This window comes from Astatotilapia calliptera, chromosome 22 (assembly GCF_900246225.1).
Source record: "Astatotilapia calliptera chromosome 22, fAstCal1.2, whole genome shotgun sequence".
In the NCBI taxonomy this organism is placed as follows: domain Eukaryota; kingdom Metazoa; phylum Chordata; class Actinopteri; order Cichliformes; family Cichlidae; genus Astatotilapia; species Astatotilapia calliptera.
This window is the reverse complement of record NC_039322.1, coordinates 17,954,803-17,977,229: the sequence shown is the minus strand read 5'-3', so window position 1 is coordinate 17,977,229 and position 22,427 is coordinate 17,954,803. Positions and strand designations below refer to the sequence as shown.

At 40.9% G+C, this 22,427-nt stretch overlaps 1 protein-coding gene across 1 annotated transcript; it reads right to left on the bottom strand.

Moving 5' to 3' along the window:
* Positions 1-2,335: 2,335 nt before the first annotated feature.
* Positions 2,336-20,017, bottom strand: poc1bl (POC1 centriolar protein homolog B (Chlamydomonas), like). The gene is made up of 11 exons (XM_026156557.1): positions 19,832-20,017; positions 16,552-17,004; positions 14,530-14,699; positions 13,053-13,242; positions 12,722-12,907; positions 11,189-11,306; positions 7,955-8,131; positions 6,399-6,530; positions 5,370-5,480; positions 4,022-4,174; positions 2,336-3,939 (listed from the first exon to the last, which is right to left on the bottom strand). Exons 2-11 carry the CDS (start codon positions 16,935-16,937, stop codon positions 3,808-3,810), a joined length of 1,755 nt encoding a protein of 584 aa, XP_026012342.1. The 5' UTR covers positions 16,938-17,004; positions 19,832-20,017; the 3' UTR covers positions 2,336-3,807.
* Positions 20,018-22,427: the final 2,410 nt, after the last annotated feature.

Sequence of the window (22,427 nt, the reverse complement as noted above, 5' to 3'; positions counted from 1 at the left end):
TTTTGCTTTCTAACATTCCCACACATTCATACTCCAGTGAACACATCTGAGAACAAAATGTTGGGGTTCAGTATCTCATTCAAGCATACTTAAGACCGGAGGAATCAAACTACCAACCTTTCCGAGCTACAGCCACCCCATGTGATATCATGGGAGGCATCTTTTTAGCATGGTGTGTTCCTATAGGACTGGTGTGGATCCGGGCTTCCTCTCCCCCCTAGGCTACTTTTAATGATCCCACATTTTAAAATATGAATTTACTGAATAAAGTTTGTCATTTCATCTGCACTTTTTGTGGTCACACCTTGTTTTCAGGTCTGTGACAGATCATTAATTATTACACTATTCATAAAATTATAGTTGGGTGTATCTTGGGAATGTATCAGTCATTAAAGCGTAGGAGTAACTGGGCTTGTTTTATTCAGTACATTAGAATACAATAGGAACAACCACATGAAAACAGACTGCATATTGTTCCAGTTACAGGGGTTTTATCATGTAAGATCTGTTCAGTTGAAACACACCCTTGTCAGCCTTTCACGACACATCTTGTCATGAAAGCCAAGTGACACAAATGCCCGTGGACCTGTGGATGAAAAAACAACATAGGAACCATGACTGAGTTTTCTAATGACTAATGCATTTTTAAAAGAAAAGAAAACACAGCACCCAGCTGTCACTGAACCACTAAAAGTTGCCTATCTTTGTTGCATCCTATAGCTTTATTGTGTATATTGTGTTACCTTAAAAGAGTATTCTGTTATTTTGTTAGCTTTTTTATACCACATACTTAGAATAAGTGTACTTTAGAAAGGTTTTTTTCTTAAGTAAGAAGGTCCAAGGATATATTAGTGATACATCATCTTGAATATCCAAATTTATTACATCTATAATTATAAGATCTGTTGGGCCATTGTCATCATTCAGCCTCTAAACATCAAAAACCCTCCATACACCAATGCAGATGCTTACCAATGATGTCCTCTGCATGCCTATGTAGATATCCAATTCAAAATAACTTATGATTAATGTTCGAACCATCCATTCTCTTCCACTTATCCTTTTCAGGGTCACGGGGAGACTGGAACCTACCTCAGCTACCATAGGGCGAGAGGCAGGGTACACCCTGGACAGGGCGCCAGTCTGTCACAGGTTTCACACCCACTTTCACAAGTATGGCAATTTAGAATGACCAATTAATCTAACCCCACTAACTAATTAGTGATTAATGATTCTATGAATAATTGTAATTCCTGATCAGTTTTATATAATATTAAAACAAACGTGCTTTTCTTTCAAAAACAGGGACTTTTAAGTGATGCTGAACATTTCAGCTGTCGTGTGTTTCCTACCTCCTTTTTAAATTGTTCTGCTCCCTCTGTCTCACCCAACATTTTGCAACAGCACTCGGCAATTAGATAAAACATACATACAGTACCAATAGATTTTTTTTTAGTGAAAATATAATGCAGTAGTTCTATGCTGTGGGGCAAAAGGTCACTCCAGGAGGCAAACCTGGCTGAGTGAATAAGATTTTTATAGAAAAAAAATAGAACAACAAAGTTTGCCGATGGCATCTTGCTGGCCTTTCCTTTGATAAAATTCAACCTGGATCAGTTTCTATTAATAACTAATAGAAAATATTGGGTGTAGGCATCGACTTTTTCTCTATTCTGAATTAGGGCATGGTAGAAAATATCTGAAAACCACTAAAACAACCCAGGTAACCAATGAATATTGTATCACCCAAACTATGAAAGATGACATTCTCACATAATATTTCTAGATTTACTGAAACATGAATTGAGAACGGAGAGAGCAAACCACATATTGTTGCTTGTGTACATTTGTGAGCCCAGAGACAGGGAGGGGGGGGGGGGGGGGGGGGGGGGGGAGTGAAAAGTAAACTAGATATTAGCCAGAACATTTAATATCATTTTGGTTTTGTTTCCACAGTTGGCAATCAAGATCCTTCTCTGTCGCCTGCCATTAGCGGTCAGTACTGATTTGCTACCAGTAGGTGGTGCCAAATTATTATGAATGCTGCAGTCCGTGAGTGCAGGGGTGAGCTGTGTGGATTGCAGGCAGCAGATTGCAATAGCAGCTTTTCAGTCTTTGGTTGTTCAAATGTGAAATGCATGTTGTCGCTTATACCATGACAACAACAACAAAAATAAAAAGTACACATTCACACCTAGTATAGCTGCAGCAGCTCACACTTTTCTCCTTTTGCTACACCTGGCATTTCATATAACGAAAAAACTTCTTCCTCATTCCTGACAGTTTAACTGTGCAATGCGCTGTTTGTGCAGGCGAGTAAAACAAAAGGCATGTGTGTTTGTGGTTAGTCTTTTATTCTTTCAATCATCCCAGCAGTCATTTTATTTAGAAAAATCCTTCCCCATCCCCAACAGTCCAACCTCTTCTTCATATCAAGTAATCAACTTCCCTTTTGCCTCATCAGTAGTTTTTACTGGTCCCTTTAACCAAGCATTATTTACAAAGCTAACACACAAAAGGAGTCATCTCACAATTTATCAACTAGTTTGAATATCACATATTCATAAATTCAAATTGCCATTGAGACCAAATGTAATTCAGTGGGAATGAATAGCAAAAAAAATGCTATTCACCAGTCATTTTACCAACAGTTTCACTGAATCTCTTGGTCCTTTGATCCCAGTAGAAACACTAATGTGGTCTTGAGTGGAAAAAAAGAAGAAAAGAAAGCCTAACAGGAGTGTTTTTGATGTAGTTTCAAGTACAGCTTACACACAAGACTCTTAAGAGAACTGGCACAGAGCTGCTCCCTTTAAGGATTCTTGTGACTAAACAAAAAACAGGCTCTAGTGAGTGTTGTTTGTAGTTTTATAGAATTGAAAAAGCTCTAAATAAATACGCTGGCACTGGCACATTTCATTTCGGCACGCACGGGTTTGTGAGGGATGACAGGTTCTCAAAAGCAAAGTGACAGATGGGTTTAGAGGGTATTCTTAATTTAACACAACAGGGGAGAATAGATCACAACATCCGTGTCAACTTGATAAACCATCTGAGGCAAAATACACTTTAATAAATACTTCCAATCTCATTCAGAAGGTATTCTACCACGAAACTAGCTCCATAGACAAAAGCTAGAATTGAGAGGCAGTCTAGTATGACCACAGCTCCTTCCTCTCACATGATGGAGCACGTTAGGAAGCAGCGGGTTTGGGGCAAAATGCTGCCGACCTTACATTCCTAATCCAGCAGCCTGTTTTTTCACAATTTTTTTAAAAACAAATATGAGGACATAATAAAAAGAATCAATATTAATTGCACTTTAAGGCATTATTCTATAGTGCATGGTGATTTTCCGATCATGTTTCCGATCAAGAAACTGGCTTTAATCTCTTTGAAGGCACTGCTTCGTGTGCTACACATCTCGCTGCTTTCAAGTTGTTGCAAAACCCCGAGACGGCAATGACACTTCAGGTGTGCTGTGTACTCCACTCTGGCTGTAGAGGCACTTGGATGAAAACAACAACAACAAAAAAAGTCTTAAATTCAGCTGGTGTTCTTTAAAAAAAGACCTCACCTCTGTAGGTATTCACAAAGGTTTAAAAGCACTGGACTGGGTGAGTCATTGGCTTAAAGTGACTTTCTCCAACACCTCTTTTTTTTCTTTTTTTCCCCCCATTTCCATTCAGTGCAGACTTGAAAAGTAACAGAAATGGGAGCAGCGGGGGTCATACCTCCGCTACAGTATTTGCACTGTGGTCACGGAAGGCCACTTAAGGTTCCCTGCTACTATCTAGCTTCCTCCCACTACCACTCAAACTTCCACTGCTGGGTTTTGTCCCCTGGGACGCAGCGCCTCATCTGGGCATCCGTGCGGCCCGTCGTTGTGCGGTAGGCTGTCACGCACATGTCTGAGTGTGGATGATAGATGGTCCTGTCCTGAAAGGTTGGAAGTTGAAAGCGTGGAGTCAGTTTACAGGAAAATGTGAACCTGTGGCACACACATTCATGAATCCCTTACCTCTTTGAACTCCCAGATGAGACTGGGAGGTCTGACTTCCTCATCACGAGGGCAGTGCCTCATTCCGATGGAGGTCTGTCCTTCCAGTACTTCGGCACACAGCTCTGTCACAGAGTTGAAACGGATCTCCTTTTGAGATGTGTATTCAAAGTACTGGAGAGAGAAAGAGACAGTTATTTGGCCATTTTTTCTCCATTTACAGTTAAAATGTATTTCTTTGACACAAGCTTGTATTCACACATTTCTCTGAAAAGAAGCAGAGACTAAGAGATTAAAACTTTTCCTTCTTCTTTCTTCAGCTACATCTGTCTTTTGTTTAGAAAGCCAATTAGTGCAGTTTGGTATTTTTTTTCTTACCCACTAGGATTACAGGATGTTTTACTCTGCTGTTGCGCCACGGCTATAAATGCACTATATGATGCGTCGGCGAGTGTGTCGAGGGATCTCATGAGCAAAGACGGGGCCTTGGCCCTTTCAATCAAGCAGACATGAGCACAAACCCGACTCTTCCCCTCTGGTGTCATTTCAACAACCTGGTCCAGTGGGACAAAAGATGCAATGCTCCCTGTGCTACCCGTTAAGCGGAGGGTCAGGTAATCAATCTTTATACTTCCCCATCCTTTTCTTCACATCTCATACATCTTTCAGTTGCACTGGGGCCCCGTTATGGTCGTTTCTAATAAAAGACTTACTCGGGGTCCACTGTCTCTGGCTTCAAACTTATTTATCCAGGCTGTGCCATTCATTCTGCCCATGAGGCTCATGTATCTTTTAAATGGAACGTGGTTCTTATGTGGGCCAGGGAAAGGGGCAGGAGGGAGGTGGTGAAGGGCCCTCAGGTTTTTGTTTCACCGAGAAGCCATTCAAACATTGATTTTCAGTCACACATGGCGCTTTTTGTGACTGAGGACACCTGATGCGGTGCATCAATGGGGTAATCAGAGATAACAGCCAGGTTGAAGATCCACAGAAAGAAGTTCTGCCTATTGTCTGACTCCAACATTAAATATACATCCTCGCAGATAAATAATCTGGTGCCTTCTAAACCAGCCGTTACTGGAATTGGAAAAAAAAGAAAGAAAGAAAAAAAAAAAAGCGCCTGTGATTCATGTGCACCTTTTTTTCCAGCTATGTGTGGATGCAATACCACATTCAGTTTTCCATTCATTACATTCAAGTCATGTTGGACACACCAGCAGAGAGTAATTTTCTGGTGTGAATCAACTGTGGCAGCTTGTTTTAGGGGTTAGCAGAAAGTCTTGACATTTCAAGATATATCTCCCACGGGGGCCACGAGAAGCTGTGGGATTGTGTCAAGAAAGAATAAACACTGAAATGCCTGACGTACCTGGTTGCCTCCTTGGCCGTGGCAGCCGAAAAGAGAAATCTGGGAACCTGTGGGACTGTGCTCTGGAGCGTTGTAGTCAAGGCACTCTGAATGTATTCCTGAGCTACGCACCTGGCAGGAAGAGAGCAGTAAATATTAATAACAAGTGAAATGCGGCACTGTATATCGATTCCTGTGAGGACTCTTATTTTCTTGGATTTATTCTTTGCTGGCAGGTTAGACTTTAAGGCCACGTAGGATGCAACAGCCCTGAAGATGGTGGATTCAGTCATCTGATTAAATCATTAAATGACGGTATATCACCAGGAAGCGAAAACAAATTGAACCTTTGCCATTTTGCTTATTTTCCACATCAGTACACATATATTAATCAATATGAAATAAAACTTACTTTCGCCCAGTTTCATAAGAAAATGTAAATTTTTCTTTGTCTGAGTAATGCCGTTCTTTCAGGTTTTGTCACCGTGTACCTGTAGTGTGGGTGTGCATGCAAATTTTAGACAGTTATGACAGCAGAACATTTGAGACTTTGGACGATGCCCTCGCTGTAGCATTTGACTTCACAGCTGTCACTGGGAAATGTGTGTCGACGTGGACAGGTGGTGGATTTTTGGACATTATAACTAAAGAAGAAATCTTTGAGGGAATTTTCTTTTTCGCTTCAGAAAAAAACAGAGACATTGCTGTGGCTAAAATGTAATTGTTTTAAAATCCAACACTGAGCCAAGAGCAATTTTTCTGTAAAGCATTTTATAACAGGAGACTTCACCAGATGTCTGAATTAGAAAGGTCTTGAGCCCAGTCAAATGGATTTCGAAGCCTTCCCACTTTCAACGGAGTTTTCTCATATCACGTCTCACCCGAATACTTTTGTTTCACACTTGAATGATGAATGAAGACACAGCCGCATTGCTGTCTTTTATAAATCACAACAAGATCTGCCATCAGTCCAAAAACTAAATAATTAATCTTGCACTAACAGGATCAATAGCAGAATTCAGACACAGCATCTGAAAAGGAGACACTTACAGCCCCGTGCCAGCCCTCCCTGTCCTCGGGTACATGTAGTTCAGGATAGATGTTCTTCAGATACCACTCAAAGCTGTTGCATTTCAGCTTCTCCCTCAAAAGTAGCCGTTCTGAAATATTCCCATATTTCTCCTGTGAAGCAACCACACAATGCATGAGTCACTGCTGTGGGTGAAAAAGCTGGTTAGATTTAGGAGAGTTTATTAAGAATGTACATTTATGGACAGTATCGCTTTATTTATACATTGCAGCTACATTTTAATCATTAGAGCATGCACACTTTTCTTTAAATATACACTGTATGGACAAAACTACTGGGTCACTAACACATTACACCTACAGGAACTACTGGAAACCATGCAATGAAGTTCCTTGTGCAGTTTTTCTGTAGATGTTAATGCCAGAGGGTGTTTGGAGCTCAGCAGAGCATTATTTTATAAGCAAATTTGGAGCATTTTTAGGCTTTATTAGCCTTACAGTACATGTCTGCTCAACCTTGTGAGTTAAACCGATTCTCAGGGCCCATTACTTTTGTACATACAATTTACATAAGATATTTGACAACACAATTGATGGGTGTTTTCATAAAGGACACAGTTAGACTTTTAAAGCAAATATTTACATCCTGGATTTGAGAGGTGAATCCGGCTCCTGTAACTCCAAAAATCGAGTTCAAATAAGAATCTCAGGAAGCCAACTAGCAGATTATTGCCAACAGCATGTTTTAAATAGCTGTGTTTGCTAAGGCGTGAAGTCTACCCTAGGAGTCTAGAGTTCCTTTGGCATGTTTGAGGATGGATTATAACAAGACCGCCTAACACACACACACACACACACACACACGCACACGCACACACTAAACTAATTCAATCATAAGATTTCTGATCTATCGAGTACTTTTTCTTTGTGATCCTTACTGCATTGTGCTCCCAATCTCAAAATTAACAAGAAAAAAATATTTAAAATAAATGAACAAAAAAACAACATAAAACAATAATTCCTTATAAAAAAAACACATTTATAACAGCTATTCTTTCTTTAGAAAAGTGTAAAGAAAAGTTGGAATATCAACATGATTAAATGTATTCAATGAAAATTATATAACTCATTAATCAAACTAGTCACACGTCTATCGCTCTATAGCTGCATGACAAATTATGACAGCAACGTAATAGACTTGGAGCTGATGATCTTGGTCTGTGCTGTGTTCAATCTCCCCTGACCAGGTAATTTATTGTTTGATCAAAGATCCCTGACATTAATAATGCACTTTTTTCAGATAGTTGAAACTGAGATACATGAATCTTTGATGGTGCCCAATACTCAGAACCTGAGAGGCACAGCACTCACACCATACACACACATGTGAACAGCCTCAGTACCTCAATACACCTAACCCACTCAGTCAGATACTGATCTTATATCCACACCTACAGGGGGCAGTTAGATGAATCATCTAAATCTGACACCAAAAATAACTATTCAATTTACTGTCTACACATGGTGCTGGATAGTGTGACAACATATCAGTGCATGAAACACGCAAAGTGTCTTACCTTTCTGGCTGGAGGGTTCCTGTTGTAGAAGTGCTTTTTGTAAGAGTCCATCCAGACCTCTGCAGCTCGGACAGTATTCTGGAGGAAGTTGGGCCGCGCGTAAGGGGCTTTTTTAGGGAACACATGTCCCACGTGCGAGCAGGGATGAATCTCCAGGCTGCCCCCACACTGCCACACCTAAGGGTGGCAGATATGCAATTAAGTAAAGTAAAATGTATTTATATATCACCTTTCTAGATAACAACTGTGTCACAACAACAATTAAGAAATAAAAAAAAATACAAATATTAAAACAAACTCTTTAGTGGAGTCCACAGATCTCAAATGTTAATGTTACCTCATTTCAAGTGACGTTTCTTCAATATGTTAACGTGTTCACAACACGAGTAAAAAAAACAAACACAATCACGTTTCCAGGATTGTGTTTGTCAGGAAAATTAAGGTCAAGTACAAAGATGGCTGCTGAGCAGCCCAAGCACAAACAATGTGTAAACTGGGCTAAAAGTAAAGTGCGACGGAGCAAGTGTCCCTCTCACCTGATGCCTCTAATTGTTTTTATTTTGTAACGTATTTCTCTCTCTCATGCAAGTATCTTTATCTAGTACTTAAACCATAGATGGGTGTGAGATGTGTGCCCCACCAGTAACACATGTTCTCAGTATTCATGGGTTATCACACCTATCTTCGAACTCAGCCTTACACACATGTCAGGCGACTGCATGCTTTGCATGCTTGTGTTACTTTTGTCTTTTCCCTAATTTATGTCTTCTCTGCCCTTCATCGTCCTGCCTGCGACCTGGAAATTAATCTCAGTATGCCTTGTTGAAGGACGCCTCAATTCCTACAGGGAAGGAAGGAAGACAGACAAGAGAGGAGGGTTGCTGGAGGAGCTATAATCAAGAATGCACAAGTGTTTTCTTTGCTAGAGTATTTTTACCTTCAATGTATAAAAAAAACCCCACGCTACTCAGGTAGAATATGTAAACAATAGATCAAACAGTCTGCCCTTCACTTCTTATGTGTGATTAAAATGAGCCATATTGCAAATTTAATCAAAAGTAGCCGGTAACATAAAACATCATGAACACTGTTACACCTGCAGTCATAAAAATGCAGCAGCGGTTGGGCTATAACAAAACAATTTACGACCCAGCTTTGCCACATCTTGGATTAAACTGACATTGAGTTAAAATGAGGCTCCAAGGCAAGGATGTCTCATATTGTTAAAACACCTGTTGCCTCAGCTCCTTGATCCTCGTGTCCTTTCCTCCTCACATCTTTAGTGGGAAGGATTAAGATGCAAGGAAAAGGAGTCGAGAATGTAAAATTTGAGTAATGGGAAACGGAAATACCTGTCCACAGGCAGACATATAAAGATTTATCAAAGGTGCCTGTGAAGGTTGTTTCCACTGCTGAAGATTTTTCCAAAACAACATTTTGCAAAAACTCACAAAGTAAAAACATTACCAGCTTCACCTCACTGCTGGTAAACGATTATAGACCACATGGAGACCCTTCACATGTGGGACAGGGGAGGGTTGGGGGATTACTAACACTTGGGCCACCTATTTCCTGTACATTTGACCTAATGGACCTCAACCATCTTCAATCTCGGCCTTTGACACCTGTGTAAGTTTTTTCTTTTTTAGACTGCATCATCCACAATGGATCTTTTTCCCAGCAGCCATTCTGACATGAAATCATGGGCAAAGACAGCTGTTACTAATCGCCTTAATGAGGGCTCAGCACTGAAACAGATCAGAACCGTCATGACTGCAGTAGTAACAACTGTGTTTGACTACTACATTTTGTCCAATGGCTGCTGTGAAACAAGTCTATTGTGGTGTGTTTTGACAATAACACTGTGCACAGTTTTGTATCAAATATTACCAAAATGGTGATTCAGCTTCTTAACATTATTTTTAAGTCCTTATATTATAGGAACAGCTTGAGAGAGACAGGTCATGGGGAAAAAACAGAGGGGGTGGTAAGCCGCACAGTTGCTGCTGTTAGTTGGTGTAAGGTTGGTGCACTGGGCATGTGCTGTATCTGTAAGCTGTTGGTCGCCACATGATTCTGTTTAACTTTATGTGTATCGGTCCACCTTGTCTTGATGTTCCTTTTAAGCAAAGATTACAAAACAAGATCTACTACAGGTATTATCTGAATGAAGAAACTGCTTTATCAATCTTACCACAAAGGTTCAACACATACTTTTGTGAGTCATACAGCTGCATTTATACTAGAACCTACACAGACAATATCTTTTTACCTTACATTAATGGCTGGATCGTTCACCATTGATCGAACAAAAGATTAACATCCTTAAAGAAATGGTCTGGTATTGATTTAGTGCTTTTCTACACAAGTCTTATTTACATTTACCCACACATTCACCTAAGTGCTTTTTTAATTCCCACACTCGCACTCCGCATTGGGGTTCAGTTTCTTACCTAAAGATAATTTGACATGCAGGTTGGAGGTGCCAGAGATCAAAATACTGACCTTGTGATTAGTAAATGACCCACTCTACCGCCTCCTACACAAGGCAAAGCCATTATCATAAGTCCATAGGCAAACAGCTAATGCAAGACAGTCCTTTCCATCTTAATTCAGAAAGCATTTTACGCCGCACCACTATTTTTCAACACTCCAAAAAAAAGAGACCTAGAAACCAATTCACTAAACATAAATTATGTATGGGAAAAAGTCCCGGTGAGAGGCATTTTTGTTTCCACATGCATAACATATCACTCAGCTGAACAGCCCATTCTTCTTCACAATGCAGACAAATACACACTATAAATCATACACACACAATTTACATTCCTAATCTTGCATGCTCCTGCTTAAAATCTGTGCCAGCTTGATTGACGCCAGCAAGTGAAAAGTGACACCAACATCACAACAAGGTATCAGCCAATATAAGGCTGCAGTTTCACATACCCTGACTGACTGTGATCTGACACTGACTCACGCCAACTACGCACCAGCGGGCACAGGATAAACATTTTCCAACTAAATTTAATGATCTTTCTCTCTGCTCTCTATCGCAGTAAAAAAAAGCTGAGTAAAGATATGGTTTGTCTGGATCTGGTAACAAAGCAACTCAGATTAGTGAGTCTTTCGCAAAATGTTTTAAAAGAACCACTCAGGTCTAATATCGATTAAGTGGCCCTGTGGGGGCTAAGCAGACACTTCACTGTGATTCTGAGTGATGGAAAATTAACTCACCCTGAAAGAGAGCTCCAGGTTTTCTCCTCCCCACACATCCATGCCCATGTCATACGTGCCCAGATACTCAAAGTAGGCCTTGCTAACAGCAAATAATCCCCCGGCCATAGTAGGAGACCTGTGAGAATACAAGAAAAACAAGATCATTTTTATCATGGCCATGTTCAATCCCGTTACACAGAAAAACTCAGCGATTCCCTCTGCGCAAGTAGTTGACGATAGTGGGGAGAAAAAAAAAAACAAACTTCCTTCAACAGGAAGAAATGTCTGGCTGAAACAGGCTTAAGGAGGGCAGCCATTTACCTTGAGCAGTTGGGGTGAAACAAAAATTACAGAAAGGGACAGAAAAAAAGATGACAGGGAGAAAAATAACAAATTATGGAACAGAAGATACAACGTTACTGAACTGTAACAGTGTCATACAAGTGAACATCGGTATGTAACCTTTCACTCAATGAATCCAATCAGTTCCAACCAAATCCATGCATACTTGCAGAGACTGACATATGGATGGTTTAGGGTTTCCTAGCAAACTATAAGGTTCAAAACACCTTAAAAGTGGAGCTAGTGCCAGTCTCTGAATTAAATAGGGAGCTGGTTCCCCAGGAAAGAGGTTTATAGTCGAAGGCTCTAAGAACCACAAGTGAACCTGCCCTCTGGCAGCAGAGTGCTCTACTGGGATAAAACGGTACCACTGTCCTTAAGATATGGTGGGGTTTTGGTTCATTAAAGGCTTTATGTGTGAGGAGTATACCAATGAGGAAGCCAATGACATTAAGATAATTTGGGAGATATATCATTTCTTATGCTTTATTCTGATTATCTGAAAGCTTATAAGAGAACTGCTGCGACATCTTGATATTAACAAGTGTAAATAGTCCAACTTAGAAGTTAAAAAAAGCTATAATTAAGTCCATAAGTTTCTGGATAATGACAGGACTTTTGTAATTTTTGTAATTGCAGACTTTTAACTTTTATTCAACTGTTTTAGCAACTGTTTAGGAAATTGCGCATGTAAGACAAACTGGAAACTGATGAATACAAACTAAACTGTCCTGGTGAGGCTAATTTAATATCAGTGTTTTTTTACCTGTATTAAAATGTTGTGTCAGTGGTGCCAAATGCAGCAAAGAGATGGGAGGACGAGAATATAGACAAGTTGATTAACTGAGGCTATGAGAAAATGATAAGGTAGCAGGAAGCATAATGGATTTCCCAGTGTTTTAAAGATCAATCACACAGTGAGGATTTCTCCTGACTCAAAATGGGCATTTGGGGAATAACTATGAATACAAACACTACTGGTCTCATTAAAGTTAAAACAGTCTCTGTTACCTCACTTAACAGTGGTCTATCTAGTTTCATATTACTCTGGCCATTCAGTGTTGCATGTTAATCTTGAGTAAATGAAATCCTCCTTTAAAAAAAAACAGCCACGATGCTTTTTCTTTGGGGGATCTCTTCACTGACATGTGTCAAGCTGATAAAGTGATCTCTCATGACAGTAGGCCTTGGAAAGTACCATACTGTTACCTGATGGGGTCGATGCGAGACTTGCGCCTCTTGCGTTCCATTTCAGGGACAGAGTGCCACTGAAAGGTGAGTCTCCAGTCAAATCCTCCGATCATTGGCTCATCTGTTTGCATGTAAAACTCAAACGTGTTCCAGTCGATGGTGTCGATCACAGGGCACACGATGGTACTCGCATTCTCAGAAATCCTAAGAGACCATAACAGGCAGAAAGGAGGGTGGCAGGAAAAAATGAAAAGAAGGGGGGAAGAAAAGTTGATTCAATGTGAGTCTTAAAGCTTAAAAACAATTTCTTCCTTTTTCGGATAAGGTTGTTAAAAATGTATTTAGGCACCTTTCCAACAGAGGCTCAATCCAGCCAGGAACACACTCACAGTGGCAGTCAAGAAATGTCAGCACGTCACCGGTGGCATAGGTGGCGCCAATGAGACGTGCACGAACCAGCCCCTCCCTTTTGTTGGTGCGGATAAGACGCACACGTTGCAGATCACTGATGTAGTCGGCTAGCTTGGATTTCAGGTAGCCTATTTTTGTAATGCAAACACAAAGAAATCATGATATCAAATGATTTAGTATTAAAACAAGTGGACAGACACACAGGTACTTCTATATTTATGGATTATGAAGTGAAATGTTCATCAGCTCTTGACACAAAACAATCATCTTGTCACCAACTTATTACTCCTTCATTTGTGTTTTATTGGCTGCTCACCATGCGTCATTACCTACAGAACTGCATACTACTCCCTGATGATTTGGGAAATACCAGCACTCTGTTTTATTGCACATTTATCATGTTTATTGAGGCAACGCTGGTATCAAAAATAGTAGTAGGTAGGTGATTCATGCAGTTTTAAACACACGTCAACACTAAAACTTGATATGCTAGATCCGGTTTAGCCAGCTTTAAAGGGGAAAGCTGTCACTCCTCCAGCAGCCGGCTGTCTGGTTTAGGAGTGGCATGTCTAACATTCCAATTGGTCAGAGTGGCTGGAGGAAAGGAAATGATGTCACCGCAACTCAGTGCTCACTGAGGTCATCTTTATGGTGTAATGTCTCTGATCCGCACAGACTAGACTTGCTGTGACCAAATACTAATTCCATTAAGACAGACAGACATCAAGCACCTCCTATATCCAGTTTCTGAGGTGTAGTAGTATCATTCTTAGAGTCAGCACAAGTCAGCAGACGATCCATTTACTGATGAAAACTGCAAGATGTGACTGAAAGCACCTCAAAAGCCAGGGGGCAGATGCAGAGTGTAGACTGTTTTGCTACTGTTGTGCTGTTCCTGAGGTCCAAATGTTCCTGCTTAAGTTCCCGACTTGCTTATAAAGATGCTGGCTAAAGATTTATATTGCTTTGTTCTTAAAATGACAAAATAACAAAATTTACTGGAAAAAACCCACACAATCACAATTTTAAACACAACCTTTTTTTTTTTATTTAATTACCTGGCCAAGTTTTAAATTTCTTATCCTTCCTGAGCAGATTTATCTGCTCTGGGAATATTTTCAGGACAGGAAATGTGTCAGGACTTGTTTCAGAGGACTGTTTTTTTTCTAATTGCTCTATTCAAAGGCATTCACTATTCATCCCACTATAGACAGCATCTTTATTTCTATATATAGCAGGCTCCTTCTTGAATCGTCTTTTGTACTTTGTCACTGTGCCAAAATCAAAGCGGCACACAAATGAGGTTTGGTTCAACTGGTTTACTAAACTAGGCCGAGCTGTCAGTCATCTTTGTTGCACAGCTCGTATGACAACATTTTACTTGTACAGAGACAAAATTACACATGCTTACAAACCTCGGTCACTGAAGTCATCGACGAGGATGATCTCTTTCAAGAGGACGGCAGGCGTGGCTTCCAGCACGCTGTGAATGGTCCTCAGCAGGGTGGACCAGGCCTCGTTGTAGAAGGCTATGATCACAGAGGTGGTAGGTAAATGTCGGTAGTCAAACTTCTTACTTCGGCATCTGAGGCATGCAAGTGTGTTTGTGTGGGTGGAGGGAGAGACAGAGTTGACACAAGCTTTAGTTTACTGTATTTTCATGGAGACACAACAGCACTGTAAATGAACTCATACGGGCATGAAATTATTTTTCATATGGCCAGAGCAGGCTCAGCGACAAGTGTGGCAGGAGGAGGCTTCTGGTCCTAATCCAGATGGCACTCATTAAAACAATAAAGAGAAGCAGAAATATGGATGGGGGTAGGGAGCGTATTACACCAATGAGCAACATACCACAGCAGCGCTCTGGGAGGGGGGGGGGGGGGGGGGGGGGGGTGGAAAAAAAAAAAGAAAGAAAAAATTGGGACCAAATCAAAAGCTGGAAACTGGACAAAGAGAGAGCAAAATATGACACAGAAAGTCAGGAGAAACACGAAAAACGAAAAGGGTAAAATGTTTCTGTAAGCTCAAGACTGTGAAAGCACAAAATTGGCACAGATTTTTAGCAGTTTTGTAGCCAGAGTTCCAATTTACAAATATGACATTGCTGGAAGTGAGTTGGACACAACAAATCAAATGAGCTACTTCGCCCTCCCCTCAGAAGCACTGTGTTTATAGTGCTGCAGTTTCATCTCAAGAGAGCCTAAAGCTAATCCGCTAAAAAAAAAAAAAAAAAAAAAAAAAAAAAACACCTGCTGGAGGAAACGGGAAAATAGTAATGGACTAGGTGCAGAACTACAACAAACATATACACCACTTCAAAATTAATAAACCTGGGAGGACATGACCCATTTGCTTACAGATTTACAAGCCCTAAAGCCAAACAAAAAGACTAGCGCATCTGGAGCAGTCTGACAAGAAGAATGAGAATTTACTGTTCTCAGATCTTACTGAGTGTAATAACAGCCAGTCGTGGCCATAATTTAGTCCTACGGCATGTTATCTGACAAGCAGCGGAAGTATATCAGCTGACATAACAACAAAACAAGTGCATAAATATATAATATGTTCATACAGAAAACACCCAGAGCACTGCTGCATCCTGTGTCACATCTGCACTCGTCAAATGTCCCTCTGCCACTGCTAGGCCCACGTCACCCATCGTTACAAGGAGTTACTTTCAGCCACTGAGACATTTTCCTCCACCCGGCGAGAGCATCTTTGTGTGTGTGTGTGTCGCAGTGGTGACAAGGGTTACTCCAGTTACACCTAGGTGACCCAGGAGACTCATTTTTCCAGCTCCAGTTTAAATAACATTTAGCTTGGGGTGTTCAATGAGCATAAATAGAACAATTGTATTTAGCTGTGATTGCAAATTTGATGCTAGAAATAATCTATAATGCTTTACAAATATACTCCAGGGCATTTAAAATAAACACACGGCCTTTACACAATCGAATGACGGTTCTCGCCAAGTTGATGCTGATGCAACATCTGGGTTTCATTAGCATGAGAGGCAGTAAGCGAAGAGACAAAAGGCCAAAGGGCCGAAGGAGAAACTGCTAATAAAAGACATCACACGGTGTATTTGAGCTGCTGACAACAACCGAGGATGAAATGAATCAATTCAGCCAAAAAGCCTCTTACAACAACTTCACCAAGCCCTGCACTGGATCACACGAGCCTTCATGCTTGTCTCTAACTGTCAGTGAAAACGTGATTCCAGTAAAGAGTTCAACTTAATCTCTACTGAGTAATTTGTAACCGTTGTAGCACTGAAGATGCTCCAGGCAATATTCAAGGCCTCGTGTATTAGCAAGGAAAATAGAAAGCATTAAAAAAACAAAACAATTTAAGTGAGTTTTCTTTCGACTGGTTGTCAGATGCCGTCACTCAGTAAGTAACTAATGGATTATTCTTGTTTTTTCTGTACTCACTCTTTCATCCTGTGGTCCTGGATGTGCCGATGAAGGGAGATCTTGTCGCTGACATAAATATTGATGGCGTAGTGCTCCACACTGTCCTGCTCCTGCTTCTTTTCTTCAGGGCTCAGGTTGAGGTGTGTGGTCCGGCCCCACTCCCCTGGTGCATTGTTGTCTGGTGGTGGTTTAATGTACAGAGGCCTAGCCAGCTGCTCATCATTCCCACTCTCCTCTGAGACCAGCTGTCGTTCCTTAAGATTTTGGTCTTTAACCTCATCCTCCACAGAGGAAGAGAAAGGGAAAGAGGAGCGCTCCAACAGCAGATAGCCAAGCCACAGCACCCACAGGAGGAAACCAGCCTTGGCCAGCAAGCCCAGCTTTCGAGAAACACGCCCCCTCATGACAGGAACCACCAAGGAAGGACAGTGACAGGCTGAGCTTCAAGGTGCCCTTACAGGACACAAGCCTCTGGAGGAAAGAAAGAAATAGACAAAAGTTTATAATCACACACATTTTATGTCACATTTTAAAGCAAACCACAAAAGGAGGCGGCTGAGAAACACCGCTGACAGGAGCAGACTATCGGAACTCATCTCAACAAAGCTCTCCCATTAGATAAGGCTTAATCAAGTAAGAACCCAAGTTCTTAATCTAAACACTTACATCCACGAAAGATCGTATCTGCCTCTAAATGCACAAGTGCCCTGAGGACATCGCTCCCATTGACCAGACCAGCGGTAATCAACGCCGACATCATAAATATGCTTGCATGCTCAGGGCCACATTAAGATGCTCATTAAATACAAATTGCAAAGATGGAAGAGGCTAAATTATGGCTCACACGGCAATGTGCTGAATAAATTAAGTCTGTGATGCACTCCAACGAGAGATATGTCAGCCTGATAAAATTAATTAAAACTGAGCTGTTTTATTCCCAGTGAATCGCACTGAGTCTTACCGGAAATGTTTCTCACATCTGTGCCTCATATACAGTCAGATTTTTTCCCCCTAAATCCAAAAGTTATATCAAGTCTTTTAAACTTTCACCTTTTATAATTTTCCTTCCTTTTCATTTTTGAATACCCTAAACATATATGACACATATTTGCAGCAAAGCAGAAAACACATATTTAAAGACAGTGGTCAAACAGCCAGGTTTAAGCATGCCTTTTGTTTAGATTTGGGTTTAATTCATTGTTAACTAGGAAACCTTTTAAAAGACTTGATTTTTTAAGAACCTGGTCTTTTGAAGGATTTCTCATTTTAAGACTTGTGTTCTCTTCCACTCGGCCAAATTCAAGGCTGATTGGAAGAAACCTTAAAAAACATTAAAAAAACAAACAAACAATTGGAATAGGAAAAAAAATTTTATTTTTTGGCTTTTTTGAAAAACAGGATTTTCCCGGGTTTATCGGTACATAAAGACAGCAGTTTTGACATTTGCATTGGCTTAGCCAAAAGCTGGAAGAAGCCTGTGGTAAAAACAGACCACTTAGCTATGTTGACACTGATCTGGATGTAATCACATAATTGTGTTGCATTAATATTAGAGCAGGGTGCCATTTGCCGTAGTGCCAGCTAATGTCAGACAGGCTTAGTGGCAATAATGATTCACACACACACATACATACACAGTCCCACACACCACAGCAGGGCTTCTCCCTCCTCACAGAACAGGCTAATGATGGTTATTTCCAACTTTTACCAGAAGAAAGATGCAAATTATGAGAAAAGCTTGGCTTAAAATGGCCTTTGAGGAAACGCTTTAAAAGCAAATAGAAAAATCAAAGAGTGCACGCATCCGCAGTGCAGAGTAAAAAAGAAACTCAATTGCCAATGGGAGTCCTTCAAGGCAGCAGCGCAGCCTTTTCACTCCAGTCTGGGCTGTGGCCAGAGAACTCTGGACTCCTGAGGTTTCAAAATGGAGACGCCTGCAAACAAAACCCCCTTTTATTAGCAGTCCATCACACCTTCCACTCTCTCTGAATCTGATAGCCTTACCCAGGGCAGCTGCTTGGATCAAGCAGGATGGGGGCAGAGGGCTAAGATGCAACGTTAATCCTGACCTGCTTTTTGGTCATGAAACAAAAACACACAAAAAGAAGGGAGACGAGGGATAACATTGGTTTCCTGGGGTGCATTTTCTGCTGCATGTCCCACCCAGAGAGCAGTGAAAGGATGGGTCAATAGCTGATAAAATAAGACTCTATGTTAGAGTCACTTAAAATTCTGATGTCATGAAGCCCCGACTTCTCTCCACGGTCAGCCTGGAATGAACACTATGTACTGCATACATTGCACGCTTCATTTCCTTGTCAACCAGTCCAGAAACGACAAATAGCTGTAAATGGTGTAATATCCAAGAGGCACTAGCTGAACAGGTTACACAAACAATGCTTGACAAAGCAAAGCAACTCTTCCCCACCAACCGACTGGCTCTATTTCATTTTAAGAAGACAGGGATCACTGACTCATCGGAGCAACACAAGCAGCTCTCAGCTGCACTCTGTGTATATGGTACTGACAGAAAGGAGCCTGGGTGGGATGAGTGATGATGGCAGGCTTAATTTAACTGTTGTCTCTGACACACAAACAAACCCAAACACACTTGAAACACACTTTAAAACAACGCTTCCCCTCCTCGCTTTATTAAAGCTGATAGGTGCTCCAAATGAAAGCAAAAGTAAATCTCGAGTAAACCCCTAACACTGCCATCTCTCTCCCCACGGCCTAGCTGATGATCAAACTTTTATCTTAATTTGTATTTATGAAGAAAGGGGAGCTTTGAGGAAAAGAGAAATAGCAGTGGAGAGAGCGCCTGTCTCGAAAGCTGCAGTCGTAACACGCAAGTTCAGCAACAGGTCTCCGGATCTGTCAAACTAAATCAGTGTTTGGCTCCTAACTAGTCGTACAGTCAGCAGAGAGAGCAAAAGCCTCCGCTGACCCCCCTGGATGAAGGTCGCATTAAACACACGCATAGCACAGCAGCAGCAGCGCGCGCGCGTGTGTATGTGAATGTTTGTGTGGGAAGAATAACCTCAACTTTCTACAAAGCCTCCACTTGAATTAGCAGCTACTAGAGGCTAAATGACAACCTCTTCCTACTTTCAAAGAAAGTCCACATTAGTTGTGGTGCCAAAGTTTTTTAAGTTTAATTACTGCTAAACGAGTGAGGAGCGCAAATAGATTTTATCGACATCGTCAACAGACAAACTGTACTTTGAACTTGACGACACATTGTAGCTGGGAGAGCATTTCTGTAAAGAAAGACGAGGTTAGCTTGTGTTGAGTTTACCTTCGCAACAAGTTACATGTCTCGGAGTTACTTCGAGAGAGTTGAGGCCGTTGTCTGTCAGCCTGGCTGCGGTCTTCTCACACTCAAACCTCTGGCTTGCAGATGTCAGCATACCCACATCCTTTCCTCCACACTGGGTTTCTGACCTCTGTCAAGACAAACTGAAAAACTACAGCGGTTCCGTCGTAACCTTTCAAAATAAAAGTCCAACAATGACAGGAGTTTAACAATAAGTATACATAGGAATAAAACATTAAAAAACATCTTTATATGTACAGAAGTATATGTTTATATATGGTATCATTAACCATTAATGTACGTTATATAAACGTCAATGTGAATTTTTTTCAATAACCTAAATTATTCAATGAATAACACACGTAATTGTTCGTTTAAGCTATACGGTACCCCATGGTTTGTACTTATGTGTGTTGTCTACAATAGATTTTTACGTCTTGACATTTCGTCATATTAACTTCCTCATACAAAATCGCGGGGGGTGGGGTGGGGTTGTAGTTGGTACTTCCGGTGTTGTTAGCAACGTCTCCAGTTAAATTGACGAAGTACTTCATGCTAGCCTGTTAGCTATTCATTTGGCTCTGTCTACAACTGAAACCCCCACAGGTTTTTAATAACTTTAAACTTTGTATGTGACTGTCTTTGTATGTAACTTTGGAGTGATGACTATAAACGTTATATCCTGACTCTGTACAATGTGAAAACAATCTGACGTGAGTTTGTCTAAACTTTAATTTGTGCAAAAACTCCGATACTTTTCGAGATAAACACTCGACCTGCACTTGAAAACAATGATCTGAAGCACTTCGTCATTTTACCATGACTTTATAAGAGCCCAAAATGTTTGGCTCATGTGTCGCTGCTTTCTAAAAACAGTCATTTTACAAAACGCTACACCCACTTAGAAACTCCTGCCACGTTTGTAGTACGTTTATGAGCTGATAACATCATCTGAATGAATGAACCTTCTATCCAGATGTAAAGAGTGTCACTGTTTGCATATCATGAAGACATAGCAGACATAATGCAAGAGAAAAAAATAACATGAGCTGGTGTTTTACCACAGCAGCAACTGCAACTTTTAATCTTCTTTAAAGAGTTAATTGAATTTAATAGCAGGCTTACAGGTTTGTAATTTTGATGCAACGAGAATTGCATGGAGATCAAAAACTCCGAAGCATGCAATAAAGTCTGTTCAGTGGATTGATGTCAGGATACATGAGGCAAAAAGACTGTAGGTATTGCTTTTTGGTTTGATCGTGATGCCATGTAGTGTCTGACCCCCCAAAAGAGCAAATGAGAAACCACTGTGATGTTCACAGGAATGCCGAAAGGATCTATGCGCCCCACTGTACAAAGGGACTGTGTAATCCACACAGACACATGCACCAACAGCCCTTCCCTCTGTGCTCTCGCTATTATGAGCTTGGTTTGTTTTCTCATAGTTCCTGGTTCCTGCTCAGGCTGGACCACACTTGCCTAGAGTGTGCAAAGCGCTAGTGCAGCCTGTTTTTTAGGCAGACACCTGCACGGCTTGGTAACTTGCCAATATCCTTTATTCCTCTTGCTCTTTACTTTTCCTTTCCGTCTCCCCATTTGAAACCAATTGACACCTCTCTCTGTGAGGGTGATGTGCCCTCATCCGGAACTGAAAAGGGTCCCATTTCCCTGATAGGGATCTCAGGCTTTCACAGCTACAAGGAGGGCTGTTGTACAGGTCTTTCCTCTATTCAAGCTGTCATTTAGTTCACATATGCAACGTGCCCCATTTCCTCTTCATTCTCAAGTTAGTGGCAAAAGTGATTTAATCAGTGTGGAATCTAGTCTTGTTATGGTTTTTTCAATGTGAGGGAGCTTCAGATTTTCATCAACCTACATTTAAATTTCCTTTAAGCTTATAGCTTAACCTAATTGTGTTATTTGTCATAGGTGCACTACACTGAAATTAAAGAAAGGAGACCCATTTCTTAAGAGATTTTATTAAAATCCGGAGCAATCCCTGTGTTTTTGGCTCTGTAGGGCCTCTTGATTTATTGGTCATAGGCTGACTAAGCCTATCGCCGTCCTTTAAGATAATCTGCATTTGGACTCAGTTCAGTAGCTGCAGAGCTTATGATTGAGATCGTTCTCATTTGACAGACTTGGAGAACACAAGTCTAGGGGGTAGAAATACTGGCAACAGGATTTGACCTGGTGCCATAGGCTGCAGGATCAAATGAAAACAGTTCAAGTCAAGAGCGCCATCTAGTGACTGCAAAGAATACATCTGTTATAATTACACTTGACATTGGACTAATGCCATACCACCTTAATGCAATTAACAAACTGAATACAAAAGGTTGGTGCCCTTAAACAGCTTTGTGTTTCAAACCGTAGAGCCCATTCAGATGGAAACTAACTTGGTCCCATCACCCTTTGTGTTGCTACTCTTGTAGAATATTAAATAAGGACAACTATCCTCCCCTGTTTTTTAATAGACATAGATACCTCTGGGCGCTTCTAATCTTTTGGAGCTGAAATAGTCATGTGGCACTGATGCGTTACTTTGTCAGATTCTGTTTCCCAACTAATGAGTGCC